Below are 27996 nucleotides of genomic sequence, written 5' to 3' on the forward strand. Positions count from 1 at the left end.
TGTTCCCTTTCTTCCCCAGCTCACTCACTTTTTACAATTAGATGTGGACATGTGACAGAGTTCTGACCAATGGAGTGTGGGGAGTGACATACCACACTTCCAGGCCTGGCCCATAAAAAACTCTCACACAATCCTCCACTCTCTCTTTCCCTATCTACCAGCTGAATAGTGAGAACTCCAAGGATTCAGAGGGGAGCAGAGCCACAAAATAGAAGAGCCTGGGTCCATGAATGACCAGTAATAAAAATTCACATTGGATTTTGTATGAGCAAGAAATAAACATTTGTTTATTAAGCCCCTGAGATTCTGGGTTTGTTTGTTACAGCAGCTAGCATAATTTAGCCCAATAACAATCTCTTGACTGAATCTGGACACGAACACCTGATCTTAACGTCTATATGAACACAGCTCTGAATCTATACAGAAACACCTGTGCTGACCCTGAACTGGACCACCTGATCTCTTTGTATGAACATGTCATAATGCAGTCTAGGGAGCCCCATCCTGAATTTGTACGGGAACCTCTAGTCTGGAGCTCTCTAGAAACAACTCTCTTGTCCTGTATAGAAACGCCTGCTTGGTTCAGTAGAGGAACAGCACCATAGACACTACGGGAATTCCCATCCTCACTCTGTCCAGGAACATTTGCTTGACCCAATAGAAAAACACCAGAAGTGACCTGACCCCTGTCCATGAATCCCTGTCCTCACACCTCACACAAAAGGAATACCTCTCCTCAGGAAGCATGGAACCTCTGCACTCATCCTGTAAAAGAATCCCAGCCAGATAAAGGAAACCAAAGACTGACACTCTACAGCAGGGATCAGCAAACTATGGCCTTCAGGCCAAAGCCAGACTGCAGCCTGTTTTTACATTTTTAAAGGGAAAGAAGGAAAGATAGAAAAATATGCCACAGAGGCCCTATGTGGCCTGCAAAGCCTAAAATATTTACTATCCGGCTCTTTATAGAAAGTTTTCCGACCTCTGCTCTACAGGATGCTCTCTGACTATACAGAAAAATGGCCTTGGCCCTTACAAGACTATCTACTCTATTCCTTTGCAGGCATCACAACTCCAGAATGTTCCTCAGTGTGTATATATGTTTTCTTTGGTGTATGTGGAGGTTTAAGGGTCTTAGGGCTGTGACTCTCTTCTACTGGGACAAAAGTCACGTTCAGTAGGAAAGGAGTGGAAAGGAAGAGAAGGCTGGAGCTAGAGTTTTCAAGAGGGTTCAGAGGGCCCAGCTACTGGGCAGTGGGGCTGTCAATCAGTTTGTTAGTCAGCGATGCTGAACCCCAGACCGCTTATCTCTCTGGCCCCAGCCTACAGCCCGGTAGGAAATGGTGAAGAATGAGAGAGGCAGATTAGGAGGACAAACCGGCCCCCTGCGGGGCTGATATTTAGACATTTAGACATGAGGTGGGAGGCAGTTGGGGGGGCGCGCAAGGGGGCAACTCCCCATACCCCCCAGGCACATACTTTCTATTACAGCTTGAGAGCAGAGGTTACCCGGTGGAGGGGGCTGGCAGGGAGAGCTACTGCCCAAGAAATACTCCCCTCCTGGAGTCCATTCTGGCCCCAGGCACTATTATTATCACAATTTTCCAGATGAGGAAACTGAAGCAGAGATGTTCAGTAACTTGCCCAAGGTCACATGGCTAAGTCGCGGAACCTCAGTTTCCTTATCTGCAAAGCAGCCTTAATAATGGGAACTACCTCACAGAATTGTGGCTTACGACAACGCCTACCACACAACACTTTCTATCATTACAATTACTCGCCCCTACTAAGACTCCTTCCGCCTCACTATCCATTTTCGCGGTAGAATATTAATAGCTAACACTTGGTGAGTGCTTCCTGTGTACTACCTTAAAGAATATATTAACTCAGAAAATCCTCACATTTATGATCATCACCAATCCCATTTTGGCTGCCAATAGCCATTGTCCAGTTTCAACCGCGCTCCCGGCCAAGAGGCCGGCCCGCCCGCGCTACGTCATCACGGCGCGCCGCGCGGGAAGCCGCGGGGAGGAGAAAAGACGCCTCTTCCTAACTCTCCCGCTTGCTTGCTTTCTCTCCTGACTCATTGCACGGCAGGTGGCGCGGGCCCGGAGGACTCCTCAGGTGGCTGGACAGGCACAGACAGACAGCGGCCACAACAGCCAGGACAACAGCTGAGGTGGTTGGGGGAGGGGCAAGCTTGAGCCTGAGCGCGGCGTCGAACGGCCGGCGCGCGCTTCACGCAGGCGCAGCACGTCCCGCGTCGCGCGCTGACGTACTGACCCGCTGTTTGTGAGCCCGCGAAAGGCGCGGCCCACACGAGGGGCGCGGCCCTGTGGCACGAACACCGGTGTGGGCGGGATCAGGGCGGGCAGTAGAGAGACCCGGCCCAATGGAAAAGAAGACCTCAGGCACTCGCGGCCCCACAGGTCGCCGGGAATTTGGCGGCGGGAGCCAAGGGCGGAGTTTGAGAAAGGGGCTGCGCCCAGTAAGTGGAGCCGAGGCGATTGGTCAGCGTCGACGGCGGGGCCGCGAAGGGGGAGGGGGCTGGCGGGAGGCGGCTCCGAACTGGCTGAAGGGGCTTGGTGACGCGTTAGGGGTAGGGTTTGGGCAAGGGGGTGGGGCCTGCTGGAAGGAAAGGGGAAGTCCCCTGAGGAGTAGGGCTTGTTGAAACGTTAGGGGCGGGATCTGGCCAAGTGAAAGGTGCCGGTCCGGCCAGATAAGGGGTGGAGTTAAGTGGATCGTTAAGGGTGGAGTCGGGGCCGGGCCTGGGTCTGGCTGAGTGAAAGGGTGGGTGATTATCCCGGGAGATTGACTGGAAAGGGCAGGTTTGTGAAGGGGTGGGGTATGGGCGAGGCTTAGAGGAATGAAAGAGTCTGGGAATGGGGCTTGGTAGAGCGGAAGGGGCCGTGATTAGCTGGAAAGTACAGGCCCTAGAACGGACTGAGCCTGGGCGTTAATTGCTCAGTGAAATGGCAAGACTTTGAAAGGGGAAAGAATTAGAGGGGTGGAGCCTAGTGGAATGGGCGGGACCAGGTGGAATGGACACCTCAGTGGAGGAAGAGGGCCTTGAGAGAGGCAGAGTTTAGAAGGCGGTGGGGAATAGGATAGCCTAAGAGATGGAAACTGGTATAGGGGGCGGGGCCTGGGAATGGGCTGGGATATGGGGTCCTCAGGGCACTCTAGCCCCTTCACAGTCACCTCCACCCCACCCCCAGAAACTCGTCAGGGGCGAAGTCCCCCCGACCATGACCTCCACCGGCCAGGATTCCACCACAACCAGGCAGCGAAGGAGTAGGCACAGTCCCCACTCACCACCCCATGACTCCGGCGTCACCTCGGTGAGGCCCCAGACCTGCCCTGATGAGGGAGAGGGGAAGCAGTGGGCCGTGCACTGGACTCTGACCCTTTTCTCTGTTTGGCAGAAGAGAGGTGTTAAGAAGGGTGCCACACTCCGCTCCAGCCCCAATCTAGCGGAGGTAAAGAAGAAAGGCAGAATGAAGAAGCTCAGCCAAGCAGCCGAGCAAGACCTAATCATGGGGCTACAAGGGCTGGTGAGAGGGGCCTGGCCGCAATTTAGCCTCCTGTGACCATCAAAACCCTGAGGTTCTCCATCCTGGACAGTATGGGATGTTCCCTCTGACTTAGGGTCTAAATCCATCGGTGTCTCCCATTTTTTTCCCTGCAGGATCTGAACCTTGAGGCCAAGACACTGTCTGGCACTGGCTTGGTGTTCGATGAGCAGCTAAATGATTTTCACTGCCTCTGGGATGACAGGTGAGGCTGGCTTCTCCAGGCCGTCCCCAAACCACACAGATATACACACTTAGAGCCTGTTAGCAAGAATTAATCCTTTCTTACACTAGCCTAGAGACTGGAAGCAGGTGATTTAGGGAGATGGGGCTCAGGCTTGAAAAGGTTCTTTTCCTTTAGCCAACAAACATTTATTGAGTGCCTACTGTGTGCCAGGAGTTGGTGATACAAACATGTCAGACAAGACGGAGTCCCTTCTCAAGGAGCTGACAGGGGAATGGGAGAGCAGATCATTAAACAGCCAACAGCAGTGTGAGGTGTTTAATGAAGGAGGACTTAAGACCAGAGGATTCGGGAGTGTTTAATAGAGGACCCTAAACTAGCATCCAGGGTTCCCAGAGGCTTCCATGAAGAAGGGACGTTTGTGCTGAAACAGAAGAATAATACCTCCTATTCGCTCACACATGTTGTAATCCATCAGAAATTCTTTGGGCTCTGTGTTTGAAATGTATTCAGTATCTGATGTCTCCTTACCACCTCCACTGCCACCATCATCATCACTCACCTAGACTTGCAGAGGCTTCCTCACTGGTCCCCTGCTTCCAGCCTCACCCCTGCTGTCTGTTCTCCACACAACAGCCTAAAAAAATATGTACTAGGTGATGTTTTCTTTCTTAAAATCCTTCAAGGGCAGACCATTCCTCTGAAGGTAAAGTCCAAATTCTTCATCCTGGCCTCTAAGGTTCCATGTGATCTGGCTCCACATCATCTTGGTGACCTCATCAGCCAGTCCTCCCTGTCATTTGCTTCCCTTCCCTTCACTTCACTTCACCCACACTGGTCCCCTTGCTGTTCTTCCAACATGCTAGGCACTCTCCCATCTCAGGTCTTTACCCTGGCCGATCCCTTTTCCAGAGATTCCTTTCCACCTTCTCCTTGCCCGGTTAACATTCACATCTCAAGGAGACTTTCTCGGAGAGGCCTTTGCCTGGCCACTCTCCCTCCTGCACACCTGATCTTTGTTTTTTATTGTGAATTTTTTTTTTTGTGAGGAAGATCAGCCCTGAGCTAACATCCATGCTAATCATCCTCTCTTTTTGCTGAGGAAGACCGGCTCTGAGCTAACATCTATTGCCAATCCTCCTCCTTTTTTTTCCCCCCCAAAGCCCCAGTAGATAGTTGTATGTCATAGCTGCACATCCTTCTAGTTGCTGTATGTGGGACGCAGCCTCAGCATGGCCGGAGAAGCGGTGCGTCGGTGTGTGCCCGGGATCCGAACCCGGGCCACCAGCAGCGGAGTGCACGCACTTAACCGCTATGCCACAGGGCTGGCCCAATTGTGAAATTTTTGTTGTACATTATTGTTTATCAGTCACCATATAAGTGCATCCCTCCACCCCTTGTGCCCCCATCCCACCCCCCTAGCCCAAGGTAACCACCAAACAGTTTTATCTGTCCGTGTGTTTGTTTATCTTCCACATAAGAGTGAAATCATGCACTGTTTGTCTTTCTCTTTTTGGCTTATTTCGCTTAACATAATACCTTCCAGATCCATCCATGTTGTTGCAAATGGGACGATTTTGTCTTATTTAATGGCTGAGTAGTAGTCCATGGTATATATATATCACATCTTCTTTATCCAATCATCAGTCAGGGGACAGTTGGGTTGCTTCCATGTCTTGGCTACAGTGAATAATGCTGCGATGAACATAGGGGTGCATAAGCCTCTTTGGATTGTTGATTTCAGGTTCGTTGGATAGATACCCAGTAGTGGGATAGCTGGATCATAAGGTATTTCTATTTTTAATTTTTTGAGGAATCTCCATACTGTTTTCCATAGAGGCTGCACCAGTTTGCATTCCCACTAGCAGCCGCACACCTGATCTTTGAGATATTCCTAGCCTATGTCATTGTTTGTTAATTATTATACTAATGTGTTTACCAGTTTAGTATCTATCTCCTCTCTCCCAACAGAAGACTCATGATGGCAAAAGACTTCATTTATTGATACATTTCTACCGTCTTCTGAGGAGCTAGGGACACGGCAGTAAACAAACAAACAAAACCCCTGCCTTCATGGAGATTACATTTTAGGGGGGGAACAGTAAACAGACAAAAAGGAAATGATATAGTGTGTTAGAAAGAGAAATGCTATGGAGAAACACTGAAGTGGGAGGGAGAGTAGCAGAAAGTACAGTGGAGGGGACTCTTCAGTTTTAAATAGGACGGTCACGGAAGTCCTCACTGATAATTGATCAGGGATCTGAAGGAGTTGAGGAAGTGAGCCGTGGAAACATCTGGGAGAAGAGTGTTCCAGGCAGGCAGATTAGCTAGCTGAAAAGAACTTGGTTTGATTGAGGAGCAGGGAGGAGACCAGCGTAGGAGAAGCAGAGTGAATGAGGGGGAGAGCGGTAGGAGATGGGGTCAGAGAGGTGATGGGGCAGATTGTGAAGGGCCTTCTGGGGCATGAGGAGGACTTTGGCTTTTACTCTGAATGAGATGGGAGCCACAAGGAGGTTTTGAGTAGAGGAGGGACATGATCTGATTTAGGTTTTAACCAGTGTCTGGCTTCTGCACAGAGAAAGGACCATTGGGAGAGTGAGGGCAGAAGCAGGGAGGCCAGTGAGGAGCTGAGTGCAATAGCCCAGGCAGGAGGGTATGGTAGCAGCAGGGGAGGTGATGAGGAGAGGGGCAGGCTCTGAATAAGTTGTGAGAACAGAGCCAGCAAGCACCAGGGATGCCTCCAAAGTTTCTGTCGGAAGCAGCCTTGGAAGGGTAGATGGAGATGTGGCAGGAGCAGATGTGGTGCTCACCAGTGTCCCCATATATATCCATGTGTGTGTGTGACTGTATCTCTGTCACCCCAGCTTCCCTGAAGGCCCTGAGCGGCTCCATGCCATCAAGGAGCAGCTGATCCAGGAGAGCCTCATGGACCGCTGTGTGTCCTTTCAGGTGAGTCCCCCCAGCCAACACCCTGGGTGGAGGGCAGGAGCTGGCAGGACCTGGGTGTGGCCAGTGCCTTAGCCCTTTATTCCTTGTGTCTCCCCAGGCCCGGTTCGCTGAAAAGGAGGAGCTGATGTTGGTTCACAGGTGAAGGCTTGGGAGCCTTGTAGGGATGGGGAGGAGGCTGCCCTGGGCCAAGCAGGACAGGCTAGATGCTTTAGGAAGGAATGTCATGGGTTCTGTGGCCTTGGGCAAGCTGCTGAGCCTCTCTGAATCTCAGTGTTGTCTCCTGTAACATGGGGGCTAGTAAACATAAGTTCCTCAGGAGGGTTCGGTATGTGTCAGGTGCTTAGAATGGTACCTGACATATCATCAGCCCATGATGAGCTATTCTTGTTATTATAACCTGTTGTGTAAACACATGGTGGATGTGTGGGCAGAGTAATCAAGGAGTTTCCCTGGGGGAGCTGCAGGAACCCACAGTAAGAGGCCTTGGGCAGTGTGGCTCAAGGAAAGTTAGTTTGGCAGAGGGGGTATCTGAGCTGAGCTTTAAGAGAAGAAAAAGTAAGTCAGATGAAGAGGAGGGCTGAGGGAAGGGAGTTACAGACAGCTGGAACAGTCTGGCCAAAGGCCTGGAGATAGGATTTGGTGTAGCTAGAGCAGAGGGCAAGGGATATTACTGGAAATGAATCGGGCTAGGAAGGAAGCAGGGAATGTGTCCTATATCCCAGCTGTTCCCCCACATTGACAGTTGAGGGAGCCTGACGTGTCCAGGAGTCCTGTGCATGGAGGGCTCAGCTAGGGAGGGGACAGGGCCCTGGTTCAGGGCCAAGGAGGGAAGTAGACCCTTGAATCTCATCCCCCGTCTGTGTCCCCAGCCTAGAATACATTGACCTGATGGAGACGACCCAGTACATGAATGAGGGGGAACTCCGCATCCTAGCAGACACCTATGACTCAGTTTATCTGCATCCGGTATAGATGAGAACTGTGAGGGCAGAGGGTGGTGGCAATCCTGGGATCCCCCATGCTTGTGCCCACCCTGCAGCTGAGTGGACAGGGCTGCTCTCTCCCTCACTCCCTCTCTGCCTCCCCACTGTCTCTCCAGAACTCATACACCTGCGCCTGCCTGGCCTCAGGCTCTGTCCTTAGGCTGGTAGATGCTGTCCTGGGGGCCGAGATCCGGAATGGCATGGCCATCATCAGGTAGGATGCACCAGCATTTGTCTTTTTACATTTTAAAAAATTCCTTCCTTCAAATGTAAAATATATTGGTATGGACAGTATATTCACATGCTTCAAGAGTCAAAAGGTAAAAACGGGGGTATAAGAAAAAGTCTCCCCCTTCCACTCTTGTACCCCAGACATCTGCTTCCTCTCCTGGAGGTAGTCACTTCAACCAATGACTCATGTGTCTTCCCAGAAACATTCCGTGCGTATTGATGGAGTAAATACCATATTTCGTTGACTCTAAGATGCATAATTTTTCATATTTGTAGCATCTTGAAATCCAGATGCATCTTACAAACAATGGCGTCTCAGAATTCAGTTAGCAGCATTTTCTGCTTTGTTGTTGACATATAAAATCATGCTGCATCTTATCATTGTTGGCGTCCTAGAATTGATGAAATGTACAGGATACAGCCTTTCTCCTCCCTCCCCTTTTTTAGCCACAAATGGTGGTAGCACTTGACATGCTCCCTTCCATACCATGCATTTTTCATTTATACATCTTGGAAAGCTTTTCTCTAACAGTGTATAGCTTACACCCATGTAGAACACCATTGTGCAAATGCACAGTAAGTTAACTAGCCCCCTACCATTGGGCATTTTCGTTCTCCCCAATCATTTGCTGTCTCTGAAAAATGCCACAGCAAATATCATTGTACATTTATAAACATGTTATTTGACCCTTTTTGTTATATAGGTTGTGGGCTAAGTCCCCAGGAGCAGAATGACTGGGTGTGAGGGTGTCTGCATTAATAATTTTAATGAACATTATCAAATTTCCTTTGGAGAGAGAGCAGTAGACTGGAGGTGAGGGTCTGAGGGCCCCATTTACTCAGTTCCTGGCAGATTTGCAGGCATCAGTAGTCGGAGGGAGTTGGCGGTCTAAGATTAGAGAGCAGGGGAGAGTCCATCTCTGCAGAGGAGGACTCCCCCAATCTGTGGCCTTCCCTGTCCTGCCCAGGCCTCCTGGACACCATGCCCAGCACAGTCTTATGGATGGGTATTGCATGTTCAACCATGTGGCTGTGGCTGCCCGCTACGCTCAACAGAAGCATGACATTCAGAGGTCAGCAGCAAGCAGCAGAGTGGGTGTGATGGGGATGGCACGAGGTGGGGTATTCTGGTCTGGGCACTTTCCCCAGCTGTACCTTGATCCTTTTACAGAGTGCCCCCCTCTCTCCTGCTCACAGGGTCCTTATCGTGGATTGGGATGTGCACCATGGTCAAGGAACACAGTTCACCTTTGACCAGGACCCCAGGTATGCCCCAAGTGCCACCCTAGATGCTAGACTCCCAGCACCCCCCCCCTTACAGGCCCAGCCAGAAGAGGCCCAGGAGGGAAGGGAAGGCATTCACATTCATTGGGACCAGGCTCTGTGCTGCTCTCTGCTTGTCTGCTCTCTTTTAATTTCACTCTCAGGCGGGGATTGTTGGGTTCCCCATTTTACAGATGGGGGAACTGAGGCTTACAGGTTACAGGGTCACACAGAGAAGAAGTGGAAGAGATGAGATTTGAGCCCACAAATATTTGGAGGTCTTGTTCATCAATTTACTCTGGAGCTGGAGTGAACCTCAAATTACTACTTTATTTTTTCTGATTATGACTACTGCAAAGTTTTTGTTTAAAAAAATTAAATAATACAGAAATGTCTAAAGCAGTCAGTCTCCTGTGATTCCCATCACCTGAAAAATAACTGTTGATAGTTTAGGTTATATCCTTATAGAATTTTTCCTATAGATGTGTAAATATTCATTATCATTATTATTATTATTATTAACTCACTGCCTAATGGGACAGTCCTCTACATGTCCTTCAGCAACTTGCTTTTTGCATTTAACAGCATGTTGTGGACACTTCTCCACATTAGTGCCTCTACAAAAAGGTACCACCTCAGTCTTTGTAAGGGCTGTACAGTGTTCCACTGTATGGCTGTACCTCTGGTCATTCAACCCCCGGACGTTTATGATGCTTCCCAGTTTGTGCTATTACAGGCAGTTCTACAGTGAATAGTCTGGTCAATATATAATTTTACACTTCTCTGAGTATATCTGTAGGATGAATTTCCAATAGTGGATTGCTAGGTCAGAGAGTCAGCATGCTTTCAAGTCTGGGATCTACTGCCAGACTTCCCTCCAGAAGGGTGGTACCAGCTTACCCTTCCTGCAGAAAGTGATTGAGCGAGTCCTTGTCAGTAGGGGACACTACTAAGGAGTTTTATCCAGTCTATTGAACCGACTGCATGAAATCCACTTTTTCCCCATAGAGCCTGAGCTCCTGTGGCCCATTATCTGGGTTGGCTGTTTTCTAGACAATGCTTTATTATTTTCCAGTATTCATTGTTGCTGACAGATGTCTGATGTCAGTCTGATTGTCATTCCTTTCTGAGTAATCTGTTTTCCTCTCTGAAGGTTTTAGGTTATTCTTTTTATCCATGGTGTTCTGAACTTTCACCCTGGCCCCCTCATTCTGCTTAGCCGTGGGTAGACATTTTACATGAATGAAGACTCATGCCTTTCTTAAATCCTTGGAAGTTTTCTTCTATTAGATCTTTGATGATTTCTTCTACTGTATTCTCTCTGGTCTCTTCCTGTTAGTCAGATGTTAGACCTCCTGGGTTGATCCTCTGTGTCTCTTACTTTTTATCTCAGGTTTTCTGTCTCCTTTTCCTTTTGCTCTGTATGCTGGGAGATTTCATCAACTTTACCTTCAAGCCCTTCTGTTTAATTATGTATTTAGACATTCTTCTAATCTCCAAAAGCACTTTCTTCCTCTCTGTTTCTATGCCCTCTCATTCCTGATCTTGTTTTTGTAGAGTACTAATTGGGAGTGCTTTAAGTTTTCTTCAGTTTTCCTCAAATGCCAAGTGATCCTTATTCTGCCATTTATACCTAAGAATGAGCACTGTTGCAGGTGGCTGTCCTGGGACTGCTCTGCTGTGGTGCATGTGGGTCTGTTTCCTGAAAGGCATTTCCCTGGGACCAGGGCAAGAAATGTCCATTGACAGGTCTCAACTTCAGGGGGTGTGGACAAGGAGCCAGGCGTTAGATGGGATCCTGCCAAATGCCAGAAAAAATGGGGTCTCTGGGCTGGCCCCGTAGCTTAGTGGTTAAGTGCGCGTGCTCTGCTATTGGCGGCCCGGGTTTGGATCCTGGGCACGCACCGATGCACCACTTGTCCGGCCATGCTGAGGCCGCATCCCACATACAGCAACTAGAAGGATGTGCAAATATGTCATACAACTATCTACTGGGGCTTTGGGGAAAAAAAAAGGAGGAGGATTGGTAATAGATGTTAGCTCAGAGCCGGTCTTCTTCAGCAAAAAGAGGAGGATTAGCATGGATGTTAGCTCAGGGCTGATCTTCCTCACAAAAAAAAAAAATGGGGTCTCTTCTTAGGGTGACATCTCTTTTTTTACCCTCAGCTTTGCCAAAGGCTTGTCAATTTTACTTATCTTTTCAAATCTAGCTTTTGACTTTTCTGGCCATCTCCACTGTTTCATTGTTTAATTTTTTATACTTCGTTATTTTTTCTGTTTTTATCTTCATTAATTTCTTCCTCCTGTGTTCTTTATTTTGTTCATTTCTGGCTTCTTGAATTGAGTGCTTCAACATTTATCAACTCATTGGCCAATCTCATTTTATCTATACCTGCCCTCACTGCTGACCTTCTGTATTATTTTGAAGCTAATCCCAGATACTATATCATTTCTTCTATAAATATTCCAGAATATATATCTAAGACATAGGACATGTTTTATAAAAAAGCATAACCATAGTATCATCTCTAAGCAAATTAACAAGAATTCCTAAATATCATTAATCATTCTTTTTGTTTTAATAAATGCATTGGAAGCTATAGCTATGTTCTTTTGTGGATATATTATTGACTATGTGCATGGATATGAAGAATTGTGAATATATTCATTGCATTTTTCCTCATGAATAAGAATGTACAAATGAAAAAACATTTATCCATGCCCTTCAGTCTCCCAGTTCCCAATCTCTCAGTCTCTTCACTCCATCAGCAGGGGCCTGGGGTAGAGACAAATCGGTCAGTCCTTCAAATACTATTATGAAGACAAGGAAACAGGTAAACTAAAGCTAAGTGGTTAAAAGAAACCAGTAAATTTAGTGAATTGGTCATGCAGGGAATTAGCTATTCAGAATTGATTTTGTTGGATCTGTGCATGACGTGGATCTGTGCTTGATTTCTTCAGAAGGGAAACCTTAGGTCATCTTAGGTGCCCTCCCCGACCTGCTCAGTGTGGGAGAGGGCCCCCTGGGGCCCCTGGAACCTCAAAGACTACTTTCCAGAGATTTGTTGAAGTCTCTTATTGTCTGACATCCTTTCTCTCATTCTCGGTCTTTCTGGGTTGATGCTTGTTGACAATTCCTTTACTGTCTTTTGACTGGGATCGTAGGAGAGCGAGAAGGTAGATCTGTGCTTTCAGTCCATCATCCTTTCACTGGAAGTCAGTGAAACTTATTTTAAAAGCTCCTTCTGTTTGTTTTATAAACTCAGTTTCCTTGAGTGTTAGTTCTTTTGTTTGTTGACTTCGGTGGCTCTCTTGTGAGATGAACTTTCTTCAAATCTTTTCTTTTTTCCTTTCTTCTTCCTGATGATAATCTTTATGTTCTACTGTGTATTTATCTATCAGAGTCAAAAGTAAAACAATCATCCCCCATCTACTGAAGACCAGAGCTTTCACATGCATTTCATTCCCCAATTTCAAGATATTTTTATTCAATTTCAAAAATCCTTTTATACCAATTGCATTCAATTTCACAACTACATGGTCAGGTCACCATTTATTAAAATGTGACTATTAAGTCTGTCTAGATTCAAGGCTTACCACTATTTCTTGGATTTCCCTAAAAAAAGAAAAGAATGCTGCCTTAAAGCCTTTCTAGGACAAGGCAGGGGGTGGCTGAACAGATAGATGGATGAGAGATTATTCATTTTGATTGCCTCAGTCAGAATTAAGCCCTGCCACAGCCTCCTGCCGGGCTTTCTTTCAGAACATGTACCGTCGTGTCTTTTCAGTATCTGCTCTGTGTATCAGTCCCCCTCACTGCTCTGAGTGCTCAGTTTCTCACCTCTAGAATAGAAGTAGTAGAGGTGGCCTGTAAGGTCTTGAGAAGAAGGAATTGCCCCTTCACTGGCCTCATGGAGCCCCAGCCAGCACCCAACTGCTGCTCCACACACACAACCAAGTCCCACCCGTCCTGACCTTCCCACTGAGTCTTCCCCTGAGTCTCCCCACTTCCTTCAGGGGAAACACCAAGCTCCCCAGCCTGGCCTGATGCTCTTTTCAGCCTTAGCTGGCTCCTGCCAACTAAGAGCCCCATGCTCCCTGTGGGTTTGTCCTGCTGTTACCACCTTGGTCACAGGGGCAGGTGGGTGGACAGGCATGATCTAGAGTCCTCCACAGAGTCAGGGGTCCTCGGGGGCTGAGATAGACCCAATAGCTCTCAGTGTCTCAGAGCTGGAACCGGGTGGCGCAGCAGTGTGTGCCAAGGGAGGAGTTCTGGTAAGAGATCAAATTAATGAGTGAGTGAGGTAATGAATAAATAAATAGAAAAATTAATGAATAGGAGGATGAATAAATTAGCAGCTGAATAGAAGGGTAAATTAATGGAAGAATGAATGAATGTATGAATTAAAGAATTAATGGGGAAAATAGTAAGAGAATGGATGAGGGGTTGAGTCAACTGTGGTAGCTCTGGGTTAGGGGTGTCTGCAGGATTGACTCCTCAACCCCCCAACCTCTTTTTTTCTCTGCCCCCAGTGTCCTCTATTTCTCCATCCACCGCTATGAACAGGGTCGATTCTGGCCCCACCTTAAGACCTCTGACTGGTCCACCACAGGTTTTGGCCAAGGCCAGGGATACACCATCAATGTGCCTTGGAACCAGGTCAGTGTCTGCCCACTCTTTGCCCCTAAAGTGAGCCCCCCGCTTCAGCCGGTTTGGGGCAGAGGGCAGAATGTCCCCATCCTGCCTCTCTCTCTACAGGTGGGGATGCGAGATGCTGACTACATTGCTGCTTTCCTGCACATCCTGCTGCCAGTTGCCTTGGAGGTCCTGGGGGTCTGGGGTGTGTTGGGGCAGGGGCGATGTCAAGGGATGGGCCCTAAGGGCAGGTGGCCTCATGTAGTCCCTTCCCCCCTCAGTTCCAGCCCCAGCTGGTCCTGGTGGCTGCTGGATTTGATGCCCTCCAAGGGGACCCCAAGGTAAGGCAGGCTCCCTGGGATGGCAGGCGGGCAGAAGGGGGCTACCCAGACCCACGCTGACCCTCCACGTCCCCCCAGGGCGAGATGGCCGCCACTCCAGCAGGGTTTGCCCAGCTAACCCACCTGCTCATGGGTCTGGCAGGAGGCAAGTTGATCCTGTCTCTGGAGGTGAGTGACTCACTTCGTCTCTCAGCCTATGGATCCTGGAGGACGTAAGAATAAAGCTTTCAAGTCCAGCAGGAGTTCCTGTCCCAGCATTTCCACTTACTACCTGGACAACCTCACCTAAGTCACTGAACTTCCTTGTGCCTCTGCTGTCCTTCTGTAAAGTGGGCATAATAATAGTAGTGATCACCTCATAACACAGCACTCTAGTATTATTATTATTATTACTGTTCCCTGATAACGGCTGGTTCTCTCCTGACCCCCCTTACACTCCTTCTCCCAGGGTGGCTACAACCTCCGCTCCCTGGCTGAGGGTGTCAGCGCTTCGCTCCACACCCTTCTGGGAGACCCTTGCCCCATGCTGGAATCCCCTGGTGCCCCCTGCCCGAGGTGAGCCCAGGTGGAGGAGGGGAGAAGCGGGACCCTCACTGCCTTCCCAGGGGCCATTTGATCACATTTTCCCCTCCTCTGCCTTCCAGTGCTCAGGCATCACTCTCCTGCACTCTGGAAGCCCTGGAGCCCTTCTGGGAGGTCCTTGTGAGATCAGGTAGGAGGCAGGAAGTGGGCTTGGTGGGGGGTCGAGCCTGGAATGAGCTGTGGGGGAGACTGTCTTCCAGACTCTCCTCTTTGTCTTTCCTGGGCTGCCTTGGTGGGGGAGGGTCAGGCCCTCTCTCTCACTGGGCTCTGGTTTCAGGCCTCCTACTCCTTTTTACGTTCCAGTAAACTGAGTTCCAGAGTATTATGGGGATTCAGGGTGGGGGAGTAGGGTGAATGTGGCCTCCCTTTGCAGTTGAGACCGTGGAGGAGGACGATGTGGAGGGGGACAATGTGGAGGAGAAAGAGGAGGGACCAGGGCAGCCCCCTGCACTCCCAGTCCTGACGTGGCCGGTGCTGCAGGCTCGCACAGGGTTGGTCTACGACCAACGGATGATGGGTCACTACAACTTGTGGGACAGGTATGCAGTCAGAGGGCCAGGCTCAGTGGCAGGGCGGTCCCTCCCCCTCCTCAGGCACTAAGCCCTGCCTCTGGTTTCCCGCTCCTAGCCACCACCCCGAGATGCCTCAGCGCATCTCACGTATCATGCGCCGTCTGGAGGAGCTGGGCCTTGCCGAGCGCTGCCTCACCCTGCCCGCACGTCCCGCCACAGATGCTGAGCTGCTCACGTGCCACAGGTCAGACCCCATGCCTGGGGTGGGATTGGGCCTCAGTGCACACATGCCACCCTGGGCACTGGAGCCTGGGCTCTCCCTCCCCAGTACCTGGAGCTGCCGTGGGACACGGGAGGGGACAGAACCACCTGACTGTCCCCGGTGCCCTGTCTGTGCCTCCAGTGCTGAGTACGTGGGTCGTCTCCGGGCCACGGAGAAGATGAAAACCCGGGAGCTGCACCGTGAGGGCGCCAACTTTGACTCCATCTACATCTGCCCCAGCACCTTCGCCTGCGCGCAGCTGGCCACTGGCGCTGTGTGCCGCCTAGTGGAGGCTGTGCTGGCGGGAGAGGTGCATCCGCTTTGGGGTGGGGGGCTCCGGAGAAGAGGTCCTGGGGGGATGGACAGAGGCGGCTCTGAGAGAGTTGGGCAGGGCCTGCGGAAAGGTGGCATGGAGAGGAGTCCACAGCAGGGGGGAGCCCCAGCTCACCTGAGGCCTTGCTCACTGGGAAGTGCAGCCATGGGCATGGGGGCTTCAGGGCTGGGGGCCCCTAGCAGCTGGTGGAGTAGTGGAAGAGGCAGGAGAGAGGGAAGAGCAGAAAGGGGAGGGAAAGCCATGAGGGTGAGTGGTCTAATCTTCGCTCCCTACTCCTCCTCCAGGTTTTGAATGGTATTGCTGTGGTGCGTCCCCCGGGACACCACGCAGAGCAGGATGCCGCTTGTGGTTTCTGCTTTTTCAACTCTGTAGCTGTGGCTGCTCGCCATGCCCAGACCATCAGTGGGCATGCACTGCGGTAAGGGCTCCCTGGGGCCTGCCAGCCCAGTGCTTACTCAGCAGGCCCCATGGTGCAGTCTCTAGGACTTACCCAGAAACACCCAAGGGTCCAATTGCTCAGCACTTCCCCAGAAAAAGACCAAGGATCTAGCTTCTCAGTGCTTACTCAGATAGGATCCCCAGGTTGTGCCACCCAGGTGCTTATAAAACAGGATCCAGGGTCCCCCTCAGCATTTCTGGCCCCTGATGGCTATCCTGACAGAACCTAGGGCCAAGACCCCAGGTGCTTACTTCCAAAGATCTAGGATCCAGTCCCTGACACTTACCCACACAGGGCCCGGGTCCAGCCCTGAGAAATTGCTGGGGCCCACAGTGAAGCTCTCAGGACCCAGGCTCTGGCTTTCATCCTTACTCTGATAGGACCCACAAGCCTGCCACCTAGCACTTTCCCCAGGGACCCAGGGTCCTGCAGACAGACCCCAGGGGTCTAGCCCCTGTCCTCTCCCAGGGAACTAGTGTCCCAGGTAACTGAGGAGCTGTCCCCTCCCCAGGATCCTGATTGTGGACTGGGACGTCCATCACGGTAATGGAACTCAGCACATATTTGAGGAGGACCCCAGGTGAGAGGCTGGGGCAGGGGGCAGAGTATGGTCAGGGAGGTGGGCAGGCCATGCCTCGGGGTGCCAGAGGCTGCTAACCAGCCATGGCCCCCCTTCCCACCCCATCCCTGGCAGTGTGCTGTACATTTCCCTGCACCGCTATGATCATGGCACCTTCTTTCCCATGGGGGATGAGGGCACCAGCAGCCAGATGGGCCGGGCTGCAGGCACAGGCTTCACTGTCAACGTGACCTGGAATGGGCCCCGCATGGGTGACGCTGATTACTTGGCTGCTTGGCATCGCCTGGTGCTTCCCATTGCTTACGAGGTATGGCTCAGGATATATGTGACATGACTGTGTGGGTGGCAGCGGGTGTGCATGTGTCTGACTTCCGGGTGACTGATCCTGTGAGATGGCCTGTGGGTGGCTGTAGTGACGGCTGTGGGGGGGATGTGACTCGGTGATGGCCTTTGCATATGTCTGACTGTGTACAGTGGCTGTACGTGACTGCCTTCCTTGTGTGTAACTGTGAGGGACTTCTGGGTGTGCAGGGGTGGTCTGCCTGTGCCTGGTTGTATATGTGTCCTGTGCATACACCATCATCAGTGCCTGTCTGTGTGTGATAGTGGCCCCGTGTGAGTGCTGTCTCTGTGGAACTGAGTGTGCAACACGGGGAGGGATTTGAGTATGTGTGTGAGACACTGCACAGGTGGCTATTTGTCACTACTATTTCTGTGTGTGATGGGTTTAATACTATATGTCACTGCATGTTGCTCTCTGTGATAGCCGGTGGTGACTTTCTGCATGTGGGAGGCTATGTGTGACAGTCACCTCTCTGTCTGCCATTGCTGTTTGTGTGTCTCTCTCTGGATGGGGGTGGCCTGTATATATTTGCCTGACTCTGCATGAGTGGGTGTAGGTGACCACCTTCTCTGTGTGTACATTGCATGTGTGTATGGTGGATTGTATGTGTGTGACTGACTCTGAGGACAGATGAATGGGAGCACCATCTCTGTGATCTCCGTGCAGGTATGCATGTTCAGATGTGTACGTGTGTCTGACTATACACGGTGGCTGTGACTACCTTCTGTGTGTAGGTAAATGTGTGACTGTGTGTGCAGGCAACCACCTCCTGTGGGCACAACAGTGTGTATGTGACTGTGTGATGATGGCATGTGTGTGATTGTGTCTGTGCAGGGGTGGCTGTGTGTTACCGTCCCCTCTGTGAGAAACTGTGTATGTGTGTGTGACTAGTACAATGTGTAGTCCGGTCTGTATGGTACTGTCTGATTGTGTGTGGGTACGTGTGGCTATATGTGACCATCTTCTGTGTGTGGCACTTGCATTGTACACGTGTCCCATGTCACCATCTCTTGACATCTGAGTCGCCACATCTCATGTCTCTGTGTCTCATATGTTGTCTCATGACTCTGCTTCGTATCCCCATCCATCCATTTCTAGAAATGTCTCTGTGTCTCATGTCTCTTAAGTCCGTGTCTGGTATGTTTACATCTCTGTCGGTCTGTCTCCATGTCTCTATGTCTCTGAGTTTTGCTGTCTTGTGTCTCCATATCCTCCCCTTTCTATTTTTAGGGCTCTTCTTGTGTCTCCTGGTCTCCAGGTCCCATGTCTCCATCTCTCTGAGTTACGTCTTCATATCTTCATTTATCCTTGTCTCCATGTCTCTGGGTCTCCCTCACATACTGCCTACCGAGGCCCCCACCCTCATGCCCATGTGTCTTTTCTCCCCTTGCCTTAGTTTAACCCAGAACTGGTGCTAGTCTCAGCTGGCTTTGACGCTGCACGGGGTGACCCGCTGGGGGGCTGCCAGGTGTCGCCTGAGGGCTATGCCCACCTCACCCACTTGCTGATGGGCCTTGCCAATGGCCGCATTATCCTAATCCTGGAGGTAACTCTCTCGGGCCCTCTTCCCATGGCGGGGAGGGTGGTCTGGAAGACCCGAAGTCCCGCCCTTTCTGCTGGCTGCCTGCGACACTTGGGGCAATTTCTTAAAATCTCCTTTGACTGTCCCCACCTGGGATTGTTGGCACATACTGGGCATTAATAATAACACCAGCATTAACAACTTTAATTGAGTGCTCACTATGTGCAAAACACTCTTCTTGGCACTTTATATGGATTATTAATTCGTTTATTTGACAAAGCAGCCTTCTGAGGTAGTCTGCTGACCTCATCATTTTCCTCTCTTAAGATCAGGGAAACTGAGGCACAGGGAGGTGTAGTGACTAGCCCGAGGTCACACATTTAATAATGGTAGAGCCAGGGCTTGAAAACCCAGGCAGCTTGGCTCTAGAGTCTATGCTTTTACCACTCCTTGAACTGCCTCCAACAAGTTCCTGAGACAAAGTAAATTCACTGACCTTTTGTAAATTACTCAGTGCCCCCGCCCCCATGCCTCAGTTTCCTCATCTGTAAGATAAGGCTGGCTAACCATGGGAGAGTGCCTGCATATGGTAAGCACCGTATGAGCTCTGTAGCTTACTATTATTATGTGTTATTCATACACTAGTTTAGCCCTCTCAGCAACCTTACGTGCTGTTATTTTTACTACTTTACAGATGTAACAATAAGTTACAGTGAGATTAATGGGCTGGGAAAAAGTCCCACAGTGTGCCCAGGACTGCTTGGGGTGGGGCAGCGTGGTGGTTAAGAACATGGACTCTTTCATCAGATAGCCCAGGTTCCAACCCCAGTGCCACCTCTTCCCAGCTGTTATGACCTCAGACAGTCGCCCAACCACTCTGAGCCTCCTTTTCCTATCTGTAAAAAGAGCAGAATCTGGGGTTCCAATAGAGTGTGAGAAAGAGTGTGACCGGTACCAGGTCAGGACAGCGGTTCATGTAGAGGGAGAGACCAGTTGTTCCTGTACCAGGTCGGGGCAGGGTCTTCTGTGTAGGTGCAGCCAGGGGTTTCCATACTGTGAAGACAGGTTCCTGTACAGATTGAGCAAACGTGGTTGTGAGGAGTAAGTGAATTACTATACATAAAGTGCTTAAAATAGGATCTGGCACACAGCAAGCACTTAATGAATGTCAGCTGTTACTAATGTTACCGTCAGTATTGTTGTTACTGTTATTATCTTGCGCTACACATCACAATTTATCTCTCTTAACAACCCCTTCGTACAATGGGTGCTGCCCATCTGACAGATGTGGGTTCTACTCACTTGTCCCCAGTACCCACCCTCCAGACTTGCAGGGCCCCGAAGGGGGATTGTGAGGCAAGACATCTTGCCTCCCAAATTCCCAGAGGATCCCCCTCATGCCTTTGCCTCCCCTTTTCCTTAACAAAGGGCGGCTATAACCTGACATCCATCTCGGAGTCCATGGCTGCCTGCACCCGCTCCCTCCTTGGGGACCCACCACCCCTCCTGACCCTGCCACGGCCCCCACTGGCAGGGGCCCTGGCCTCCATCACTGAGACCATCCAAGTCCATCGCAGATATTGGCGCAGCTTACGGATCACAAGTGAGTAGGCATGGGGAATTGAGGACAATGAGGGGCTCCGGGGAGGGCAGGGATTAGAGGCAAGAGAGGGGATAGTACCCACACTCAAGGATCTCCCTCCCATGGTTCCAGAGGTTGAAGACAAGGAGGGACCCTCCAGTTCTAAGTCAATCACCAAGAAGGCACCCCAACCAGCCAATCTTGGGTCAGCCAAGGAGATGACCACATCAGAAGGGAACATTCTGGATGCAGGCACAGAGAAGGCCACCTCAGTATCATCTGTTGAAGAGTCTACTCCAGGAGAGACAAAGTCAGAGACAGCTATGGTGGAGCTCACTCAGGACAAGTCCTTGGAGGCAGCCACAGGGAAAGCCACACTGGACCAGACCATCTCAGAGACAGCCACAGGGGAAGCCACGCTGGACCAGACCACCTCAGAGACAGCCACAGGGAAAGGCACGCTGGACCAGACCACCTCAGAGACAGCCACAGGGAAAGGCACGCTGGACCAGACCACCTCAGAGACAGCCACGGGGGAAGCCACGCTGGACCAGACCACTTCAGAGACAGCCATGGGAAAAGGCACGCTGGACCAGACCACCTCAGAGACAGCCACAGGGGAAGCCACACTGGACCAGAGCACCTCAGAGACAGCCACCAAGGAAGGCACGCTGGACCAGACCACCTCAGAGACAGCCACAGGGGAAGCCACGCTGGACCAGACCACCTCAGAGACAGCCACCAAGGAAGGCACGCTGGGCCAGACCACCTCAGAAACAGCCACAGGGGAAGCCACGCTGGACCAGACCACCTCAGAAGGAGCCATGCTGGCCCAGACCACCTCAGAGGCAGCCACAGGAGGAGCCACACTAGACCAGACCACCTCAGAGGCAGCCACAGGGGGAGCCACGCTGGACCAGACCACCTCAGAGATAGCCATGGTGGGAGCCAAGCTAGACCAGGCCACCTCAGAGATAGCCATGAGGGGAGCCATGCTGGACCAGACCACCTTGAGAGCAACCACAGGAGGAGCCACGCTGGATAAGACCACCTCAGAGATAGCCACGGGGGGAGCCATGCTGGACCAGACCACCTTGGGAGCAACCACAGGAGGAGCTACGCTGGACGAGACCAGCTCAGAGATAGCCACGGGGGGAGCCATGCTGGACCAGACCACCTCGGGAGCAGCCAGAGGAGGAGCCACGCTGGATCAGACCACCTCAGAGGCTGTCAGGGGAGCTGAGCTGATCCAAATTCCTCCAGCCTCATACACTGACAACCAGACTTCCCCAGCCTCACCTGTGGAAGGAGCGACACCCCAAATATCCCCTAGTAAGCTGATTGGGAATCTCAGGACCTTGGAACTAGACAACGAGGCTCAGGTAATGCCCACCACGCCCAGGTAGGGGGAAGAAGGGGCAAGAATTAGGCCTTTCAGATACATCTCTTGCCTCTGTGTGTCCAGGAGGCACCAGTATCTCAGATCCCTGAAGAGGAGAGACTACTAGGAGAGGCAGCTGGAGGTCAGGACATGGATGATTCAGTGCTGATGCAGAGCTTTGGGGTTACTGACCAGGTGAGCTCAGGGAGGGGCTGGGACTGTGGCTTCCTTCTCTTGCCCATTTGTACCTCTAGGTAGAAGCATGTGATGTAGGAACATATAATGGGGAGTTGGAGTCCCTAGCTTACTCAGTTTCACCCACCCCAGGCCATGTTTTATGCCGTGACACCACTGCCCTGGTGTCCGCATTTGGTGGCAGTAAGCCCCATACCTGAAGCAGGCCTGGACGTGACCCAACCTTGTCAGGACTGTGGAGCACTCCAGGAGAACTGGGTGTGTCTGTCTTGCTATCAGGTATGCTGCAGAGGAAGGGGATGGGGTGGAAGTTGGCCCAGGAGTAAACCGCAGATGGGTGCTGATCCCTGCCCAACACACATTCCCCAACCTCAGGTCTACTGTGGTCGTTACATCAATGCCCATATGCTCCAACACCACGAAGGCTCGGGACACCCGCTGGTCCTCAGCTACGTCGACCTGTCTACCTGGTGTTACTACTGTCAGGCCTATGTTCACCACCAGGTGGGCCCTGGGCAGACCCTCTAATGAATGCACATTCACCCCCCCCATACACACATACCTTCTGTGATTGGGTAAGGGGAGAATGGAGACCCTTCTGCATGTGGGATAGTCCAGGAGACAGGGTGGTTGAGAGCTGGATTGGGGGCAGCCTCCTGGCTGAGGTAGAGGGGTCCTCACTCTCTCTTACCTACCCTCTCTTGCCTCCTCTTCAGGCTCTCCTAGAGGCGAAGAACGTGGCCCACCAGAATAAGTTTGGGGAGGGCATGCCCCCCCCCTCGCACTAAATCCCAGAATGTCCTCCTCTTCTCCACCTTCTGAGGTCCAGGATAGACTGGCCCTAGTTCATTCCAAGCTGTACGTTGGATGCGGGGCAGCCTCACTCCATCCCATCCTGGGACCCTCTACAACTCCCCAAGGGTGCTGATTTAAGTGTAAATACTTATAAGAGGACTGTGATCATCAGTTGTAGATCTCCCCCTGCCCACTGCCTGCTCAAGGGACTCCATCTACTCTGCCCCAGAAGGACGGGGGCAGCTCAGTGGCCGCAAGAGGTACTTTGGAGAGAGGGGGGATCGACTGGCAGGTATGGCGGGGTTGCGTATGTAATAAAGTACAAGCTGTTACAAAACCTGGAGAGAGCCTTCTAATTTTGCATGGGTGGAGAACCCCATACCCCTGGCCAACAGGGATGACAAGCAATGAATGAAGGGATGAGGGCATGGATCTTTATCAGGTCAACCCCCTGCCCATCCAGTGCTTAAAAAACTAATTGGAAATAGAGCAGGCAGCTTGACTGGCTCCACTATAGATTAAATAGTGGAGTCTGTGAGAAAATGAGTGCCTGCCTTAGAAATAGGGACCTCACAGCTGGTCCCAGCTACACCCTGGGCTGAGAAGGCAAAACTATCAGGAAGTATCCTCACGAAGCCTCAGTCTCCCTATCTGTCTTTTGTCTTGATTGGTGAGGGGGAGGTCCAGGTTTAACAGACTCAGATTTGGTCCTCATAGGTAGCTTCCTGGGGGAAGGAGTGCCTACCATTGACAAGGGGTGGGGAATTGGAGGATCATTTGGGGGTTTTATTTCTCCCACATAACGAGAATTGCTTTGGCAACTCAAAGGAGTCAGGGCTGAGGTTTTCTGGAGTTGTCTTCAAGGCCACTTTATGACCCCAAGATGACCACCAGAGCCTCACCCAGTCAAGAAGAAGGGGAATGGAGAAGGGAAGGGGTCTGCAGCCAGCTCAGTCATCTCCCTTTTAAGGAGCATTTTGGATGGATGCCCCACTCAATAATTCCTGCTTACATCTCATTGGTCCAATGGTGTCACATGACTGCCGTAGCTGCAAGGGAGTCTGGGAAATGTTTTAATTTGACACACACACACCTCAAATCAGGTTCTTACTACCCTAGCAGAGTAACCCTTCTCCTGCAACTCTTTCCCTCCAGGACCAGATACAACCCTATCCCAGGCTACCAAAAGGCCTGCTTGAGGCAGCACAGGCTCCATGGCTTCAAAGAGGCCCTCACAAAACATGTCCCAAAGTCTGGCCACTCAGGTCAAAAATCTGACACCCTCCACACACTAAAAACACTCAGTCACATCCCAGATGGGGGCAAGGTAAGGGAGGGGTGCGGCAGGACTCAGGGCACACAGGGAGGTCTGGATGCGTGCAGCGCACCCCAAGAAGACCTCCTGCGTGCACCCCAAAAACACCTCCTTCCTGCGCACTCGTCGGCTGGGCCTGACCCTGCACTCACGCCCGGGCGGGCGGGCGGGCGGGTGGGCGGGGGGGATGGGAGGCGGGGGTGCGCCGGAGGGGCTTGAGGGCGGGCCTCTGTGCGCATGCGTCCTCCCTCCCCTTCCCCCACCGCTGGGGCCGGTTGGGAGCATCTCCTCTGTCGGTCCTGTCAGAGCTGCGGCGGGTTCGGGTCCCAGCGCAACTGCCTTTCCCTGGACAGAGGTGAGCGGGCCGGCCGGGCCCCCAGCCCCGACCTGGGAGGGCTTTCCACGTAGAGTTTGGGGATGCGGCCGAGGTCGGTTTGGAGGGGCCCCTTCCCCTACCGCCTCCCATTCTCAGGGGCCCGCCAGCCCCTCCCAGCCCCTCACTCTGCCGGCTTTGTGGAGACAGAGCTGGGTGAGAGTGTCCGCGCCGGGCGGGAAGCGGGGCTGCGGGACCAAGACTGGGGAGTGGGGTCATCCCTTCCCCACTCCGCCCCCTCAGAAAGAACTGGGCGAGATTGTCCGGACTGGGTGCAGGGGCACAGTTTTCGGGTGAGACTCGGGGGTCACCCCTCCCCCCCCAAGCTTTACACCTCACCTGGCTTGGTCAAGGGAAGTGTGACACGGTGAGGTTGTCCGGGGCAGCCCAGAGAGGGGTATTGTAAGCGCTCACTTTGGGGGTGGTCCGCCCCTGTCCCCTCCCGCTCCCCCGAGTCTGTGCTCACCTCCCTAGGTCAGTGAGACCAACACAGACGACGTGCTCCAGGCAGCCTGAAGCTGGGTGGGGGGATTGCTGGGGGAGCTGGGGAGTGGGGAGGGTGTCTCAGGGACTCAAGGACCCTCTGATGGCGCTCCGATAGCACTTTCCACAGCAAGTGGTTCGGTATTACTTGAGGAGAAGGGTGAGACCTCTTTGCTGATCTCTCGTGGCTGTGTGACCTCACTGCTCTGCCCCTCGCTGCTCCTCATTGATCAGGTGGCCTGGGGATGATAGCCCAGGGGGTCAGGAAGGTTGTGTGGGCCTGTCAGGTGGGTCATCTGGCCCGTGTTAAGCGCTACCTACTGCTCTTATGGTCATTATTATAGTCATGGTGACCTTTGCCAAGAGGGAAGAGCCCTTCTCACACATCCCCTACCTCAGGTCATGGCACCCTCAGGTCTCCAGCGGCCCAGGCCCAAAACTTAGGAGTCATCCTTGCCCCCTCCCCTGCCTTTTACTCTCTCAGCAAATCCTGTCAGTTAGTTCTACCTTCAGAATACACGAGAATCCGAGACTTGGTCTTCTCCTCTCCATGCCCACCGCCATCAGTGGCCTGAACTACTGCAGTGGCCTCCTCACTGCTTCCGCCCTCACCCCCTCCCCTCAGTTTGCCCTCACAGCTAGATCTTCTCCCTCTTCCTGTCCCCCAAGAGTTTGGGGACCCCTAGAGCTCTGTCCTCTGCTTACCTCTCTCCTCATCATGGCCCCCTTCTTTCAGGGTGAGCACATCCGATAACTATTTTCAGGGATTTCTCTGGGCAGAGGGCCCCATACCTGGATCTCCATCTGGGACCTTGCCCCACCCCCCCACCCCTGACCTCCATATCCCAAACTCAACAGAACCCCCGATGGACACCTCGAACCCACCACTGCCCCCAAACTGCCTCTGCTCCCGGGTTTCCAGAGAGACTTGTGGTAGCGGCCATTATGATGCATTTCCTGAGACCACACACTGAACTAAGACCAGGATGTGTATTGAATGAATTAATGGTGATTTTCTATTAATAGCTCACACTGAGCACCTGCTGTGTGCCCATCCTCTGTAACTGCATGATCATTTACTTGCTTATCTTGTTTTTTATCTCTTGCTTCCAGAATCTAATCCCCCCAAGGGCAGGAACTTCGGTCTATTTTGTTCACTGCCATATCCCCACCCCCACACTTCTCACCCCCCACTCCCCACCCCCCCATCCCTACACCCATTACAATGCCTGGCATGCAGGAAGATTCTCGAATTGATGAATGGAAATTAAATTATAATAAAAATGCCTAACATTAACAAAGCACCTTCTGCGTGCTTACCACCTATTGTGGAAATATATTTTACTGATTTATCCTTGTTGTTGTCTGTCTTCCTGACTAGAATATCCTGTTCCTGAGGGCCAGAGTTTGTTATCCACTTCTTTCCCCGCCTTTATGTCCTTTCCACACAATAGGTTCTCAATAGCTGTATGTTGAGTAAGTAATAAAGACTAGATTCGAATGATAATGGCTAAGAGACCTCAATTTGCTTATTTGTTTCATTTGTTATCTCCCCCTTTTGGAACATAAACTCCCTGGGGGCAGGAATGTTGCTCAGCACACAATGTGACAGGCCCTGTGCTGGGCTGGGGTTCAACCGAGACACAATCCGAAATCAAAACCGACAGATTCCCTGCCCTCCCTCCAGAACGTGGAGGGACCGCTAGTGGGCGGGGGGTTCTTTTGGGGTGAAGAAAATGTTCTAAAATTAGATTATGGTGATGGTTGCACAACTCTGTGAATATGCTAAAAAAAAAATTGAATTGTACACTAGGCCAACTTTATGGTATATAAATTATATCTCAGTAAAGCTGTTTAAAAATCCTGCCTTCGCAGAGTTTATGTCGTAGAAGGGAATGAGAGTGACAGAATAAACAGCATAAATAATGCAGATAGCATATCAGAAGGTGATTAGCACACACTAGGCACTCAATAAATGTTGATTCAATGACACCCGGCTGTCCCGTTGCCCCCAAATGGTCTCGCCTAACCTCCCCCCATTCCGCCCCCCCCCCCCCGCCCCATTGTCTTTCTTCTCTTCCCCCTTGCAGGGCCTGCTGTCTCCATCTCTTCCCTGAGCTTGCCTGCTGGGGCAATGGCGCAGCCAACAAAGCCTAGCAAGTTTGATCTGGGCCTGGGCACGTGGAGCCTTAGCTCCCAGGAGAAGAGCCACAGGGCTCAGACCCCCCCCAGGGCTGTTGGCAAGCAGCTGCCCGAGTACAAGGCGGTGGTGGTGGGCGCGAGCGGCGTGGGCAAGAGTGCGCTGACCATCCAGCTGAACCACGAGTGCTTCGTAGAAGACTATGACCCCACGATCCAGGATTCCTACTGGAAGGAGATGGCCCTGGGCCAAGGGAGCTGCATTCTGAATGTGCTGGACACGGCAGGGCAGCCCATTCATAAGGCCCTGCGTGACCAGTGCGTGGCTGTTGGGGATGGTGTGCTGGGTGTCTTCGCCCTTGATGACCCTTCGTCTCTAACCCAGCTCCAGCAGATGCGGGCCACCTGGGGCCCTCACCACACTCGACCCCTCGTCCTTGTGGGCAACAAGTGTGACCTCGTGACCACCTCCGGAGATGCTCGTGCAGCTGCTGCAGCCCTCGCGAAGAGCTGGGGGGCCCCCTTCGTGGAGACCTCAGCCAAAACACGGCAAGGTGTAGAGGAGGCCTTTACCCTGCTCATCCATGAGATCCAAAGGGTCCAGGAGGCCATGGCAAAGGAGGCCATGGCACGGCCAAGGGGGGTGAAGGCCCGGCACCAGAAGGCCAAGTGCCACTGTGGCTGCTGTGTGGCCTGAGGGGTTTGGTCAAAGAAAAGTGGACCCTCCCCCAGGCCAGGGTGGTGGTTCCTTAACATGAGACGTATGGCACAACTAGCTGTTTGGGACACTGTTGGTGTAGTAGGATAGATGGATCCCTCTCAGGGAAGTTTTCATTCGGTGATGGGCTTTTTGTCAATGTGGGACGTGGTGTTGGTTATGTTTGGGACGTGGTGTTGGTTATGTTATGTCAAATTGAGAGATTTTGTGCAAAATTAAATAAATGGTGTTTTCAGGTTTCAAAGCTGCCTCCATGACAAGTGTTAATGTGGGTGGGAGTGA

At 51.8% G+C, this 27996-nt stretch overlaps 2 protein-coding genes across 13 annotated transcripts; both read left to right on the forward strand.

Annotated features, from left to right (window-relative positions):
* Nucleotides 1–2028: 2028 nt before the first annotated feature.
* HDAC6 (histone deacetylase 6) lies at nt 2029–27029 on the forward strand. 12 transcript variants are annotated; one of them, XM_058535787.1, is made up of 29 exons: nt 2029–2179; nt 3219–3341; nt 3426–3554; nt 3689–3777; nt 6621–6705; nt 6803–6843; nt 7575–7671; nt 7805–7902; nt 8888–8992; nt 9117–9185; nt 13716–13842; nt 13942–14007; nt 14100–14159; nt 14238–14327; nt 14608–14714; nt 14804–14871; nt 15115–15280; nt 15369–15497; nt 15657–15825; nt 16134–16267; nt 16800–16868; nt 16983–17175; nt 18608–18757; nt 20162–20336; nt 20448–21697; nt 21781–21891; nt 22024–22170; nt 22267–22395; nt 22608–22700. In XM_058535787.1, exons 2-29 carry the CDS (start codon nt 3249–3251, stop codon nt 22677–22679), a joined length of 4218 nt encoding a protein of 1405 aa, XP_058391770.1. In that variant the 5' UTR covers nt 2029–2179; nt 3219–3248; the 3' UTR covers nt 22680–22700. The 12 variants fall into 12 exon arrangements, with proteins under 12 accessions (XP_058391770.1, XP_058391764.1, XP_058391766.1 ...); XM_058535781.1 differs by lacking the exon at nt 2029–2179 and adding an exon at nt 2212–2488 and having other exon boundaries at nt 3429–3554; XM_058535783.1 differs by lacking the exon at nt 2029–2179 and adding an exon at nt 2212–2488 and having other exon boundaries at nt 3429–3479.
* On the forward strand, nt 26992–27958 carry ERAS (ES cell expressed Ras). Its single transcript, XM_058535815.1, has one exon. It carries the CDS (start codon nt 26992–26994, stop codon nt 27691–27693), a length of 702 nt encoding a protein of 233 aa, XP_058391798.1. The 3' UTR covers nt 27694–27958.
* The last annotated feature ends 38 nt before the right edge of the window (nt 27959–27996 follow it).

This window comes from Diceros bicornis, chromosome X (genome assembly GCF_020826845.1).
Source record: "Diceros bicornis minor isolate mBicDic1 chromosome X, mDicBic1.mat.cur, whole genome shotgun sequence".
NCBI classification, from domain to species: domain Eukaryota; kingdom Metazoa; phylum Chordata; class Mammalia; order Perissodactyla; family Rhinocerotidae; genus Diceros; species Diceros bicornis.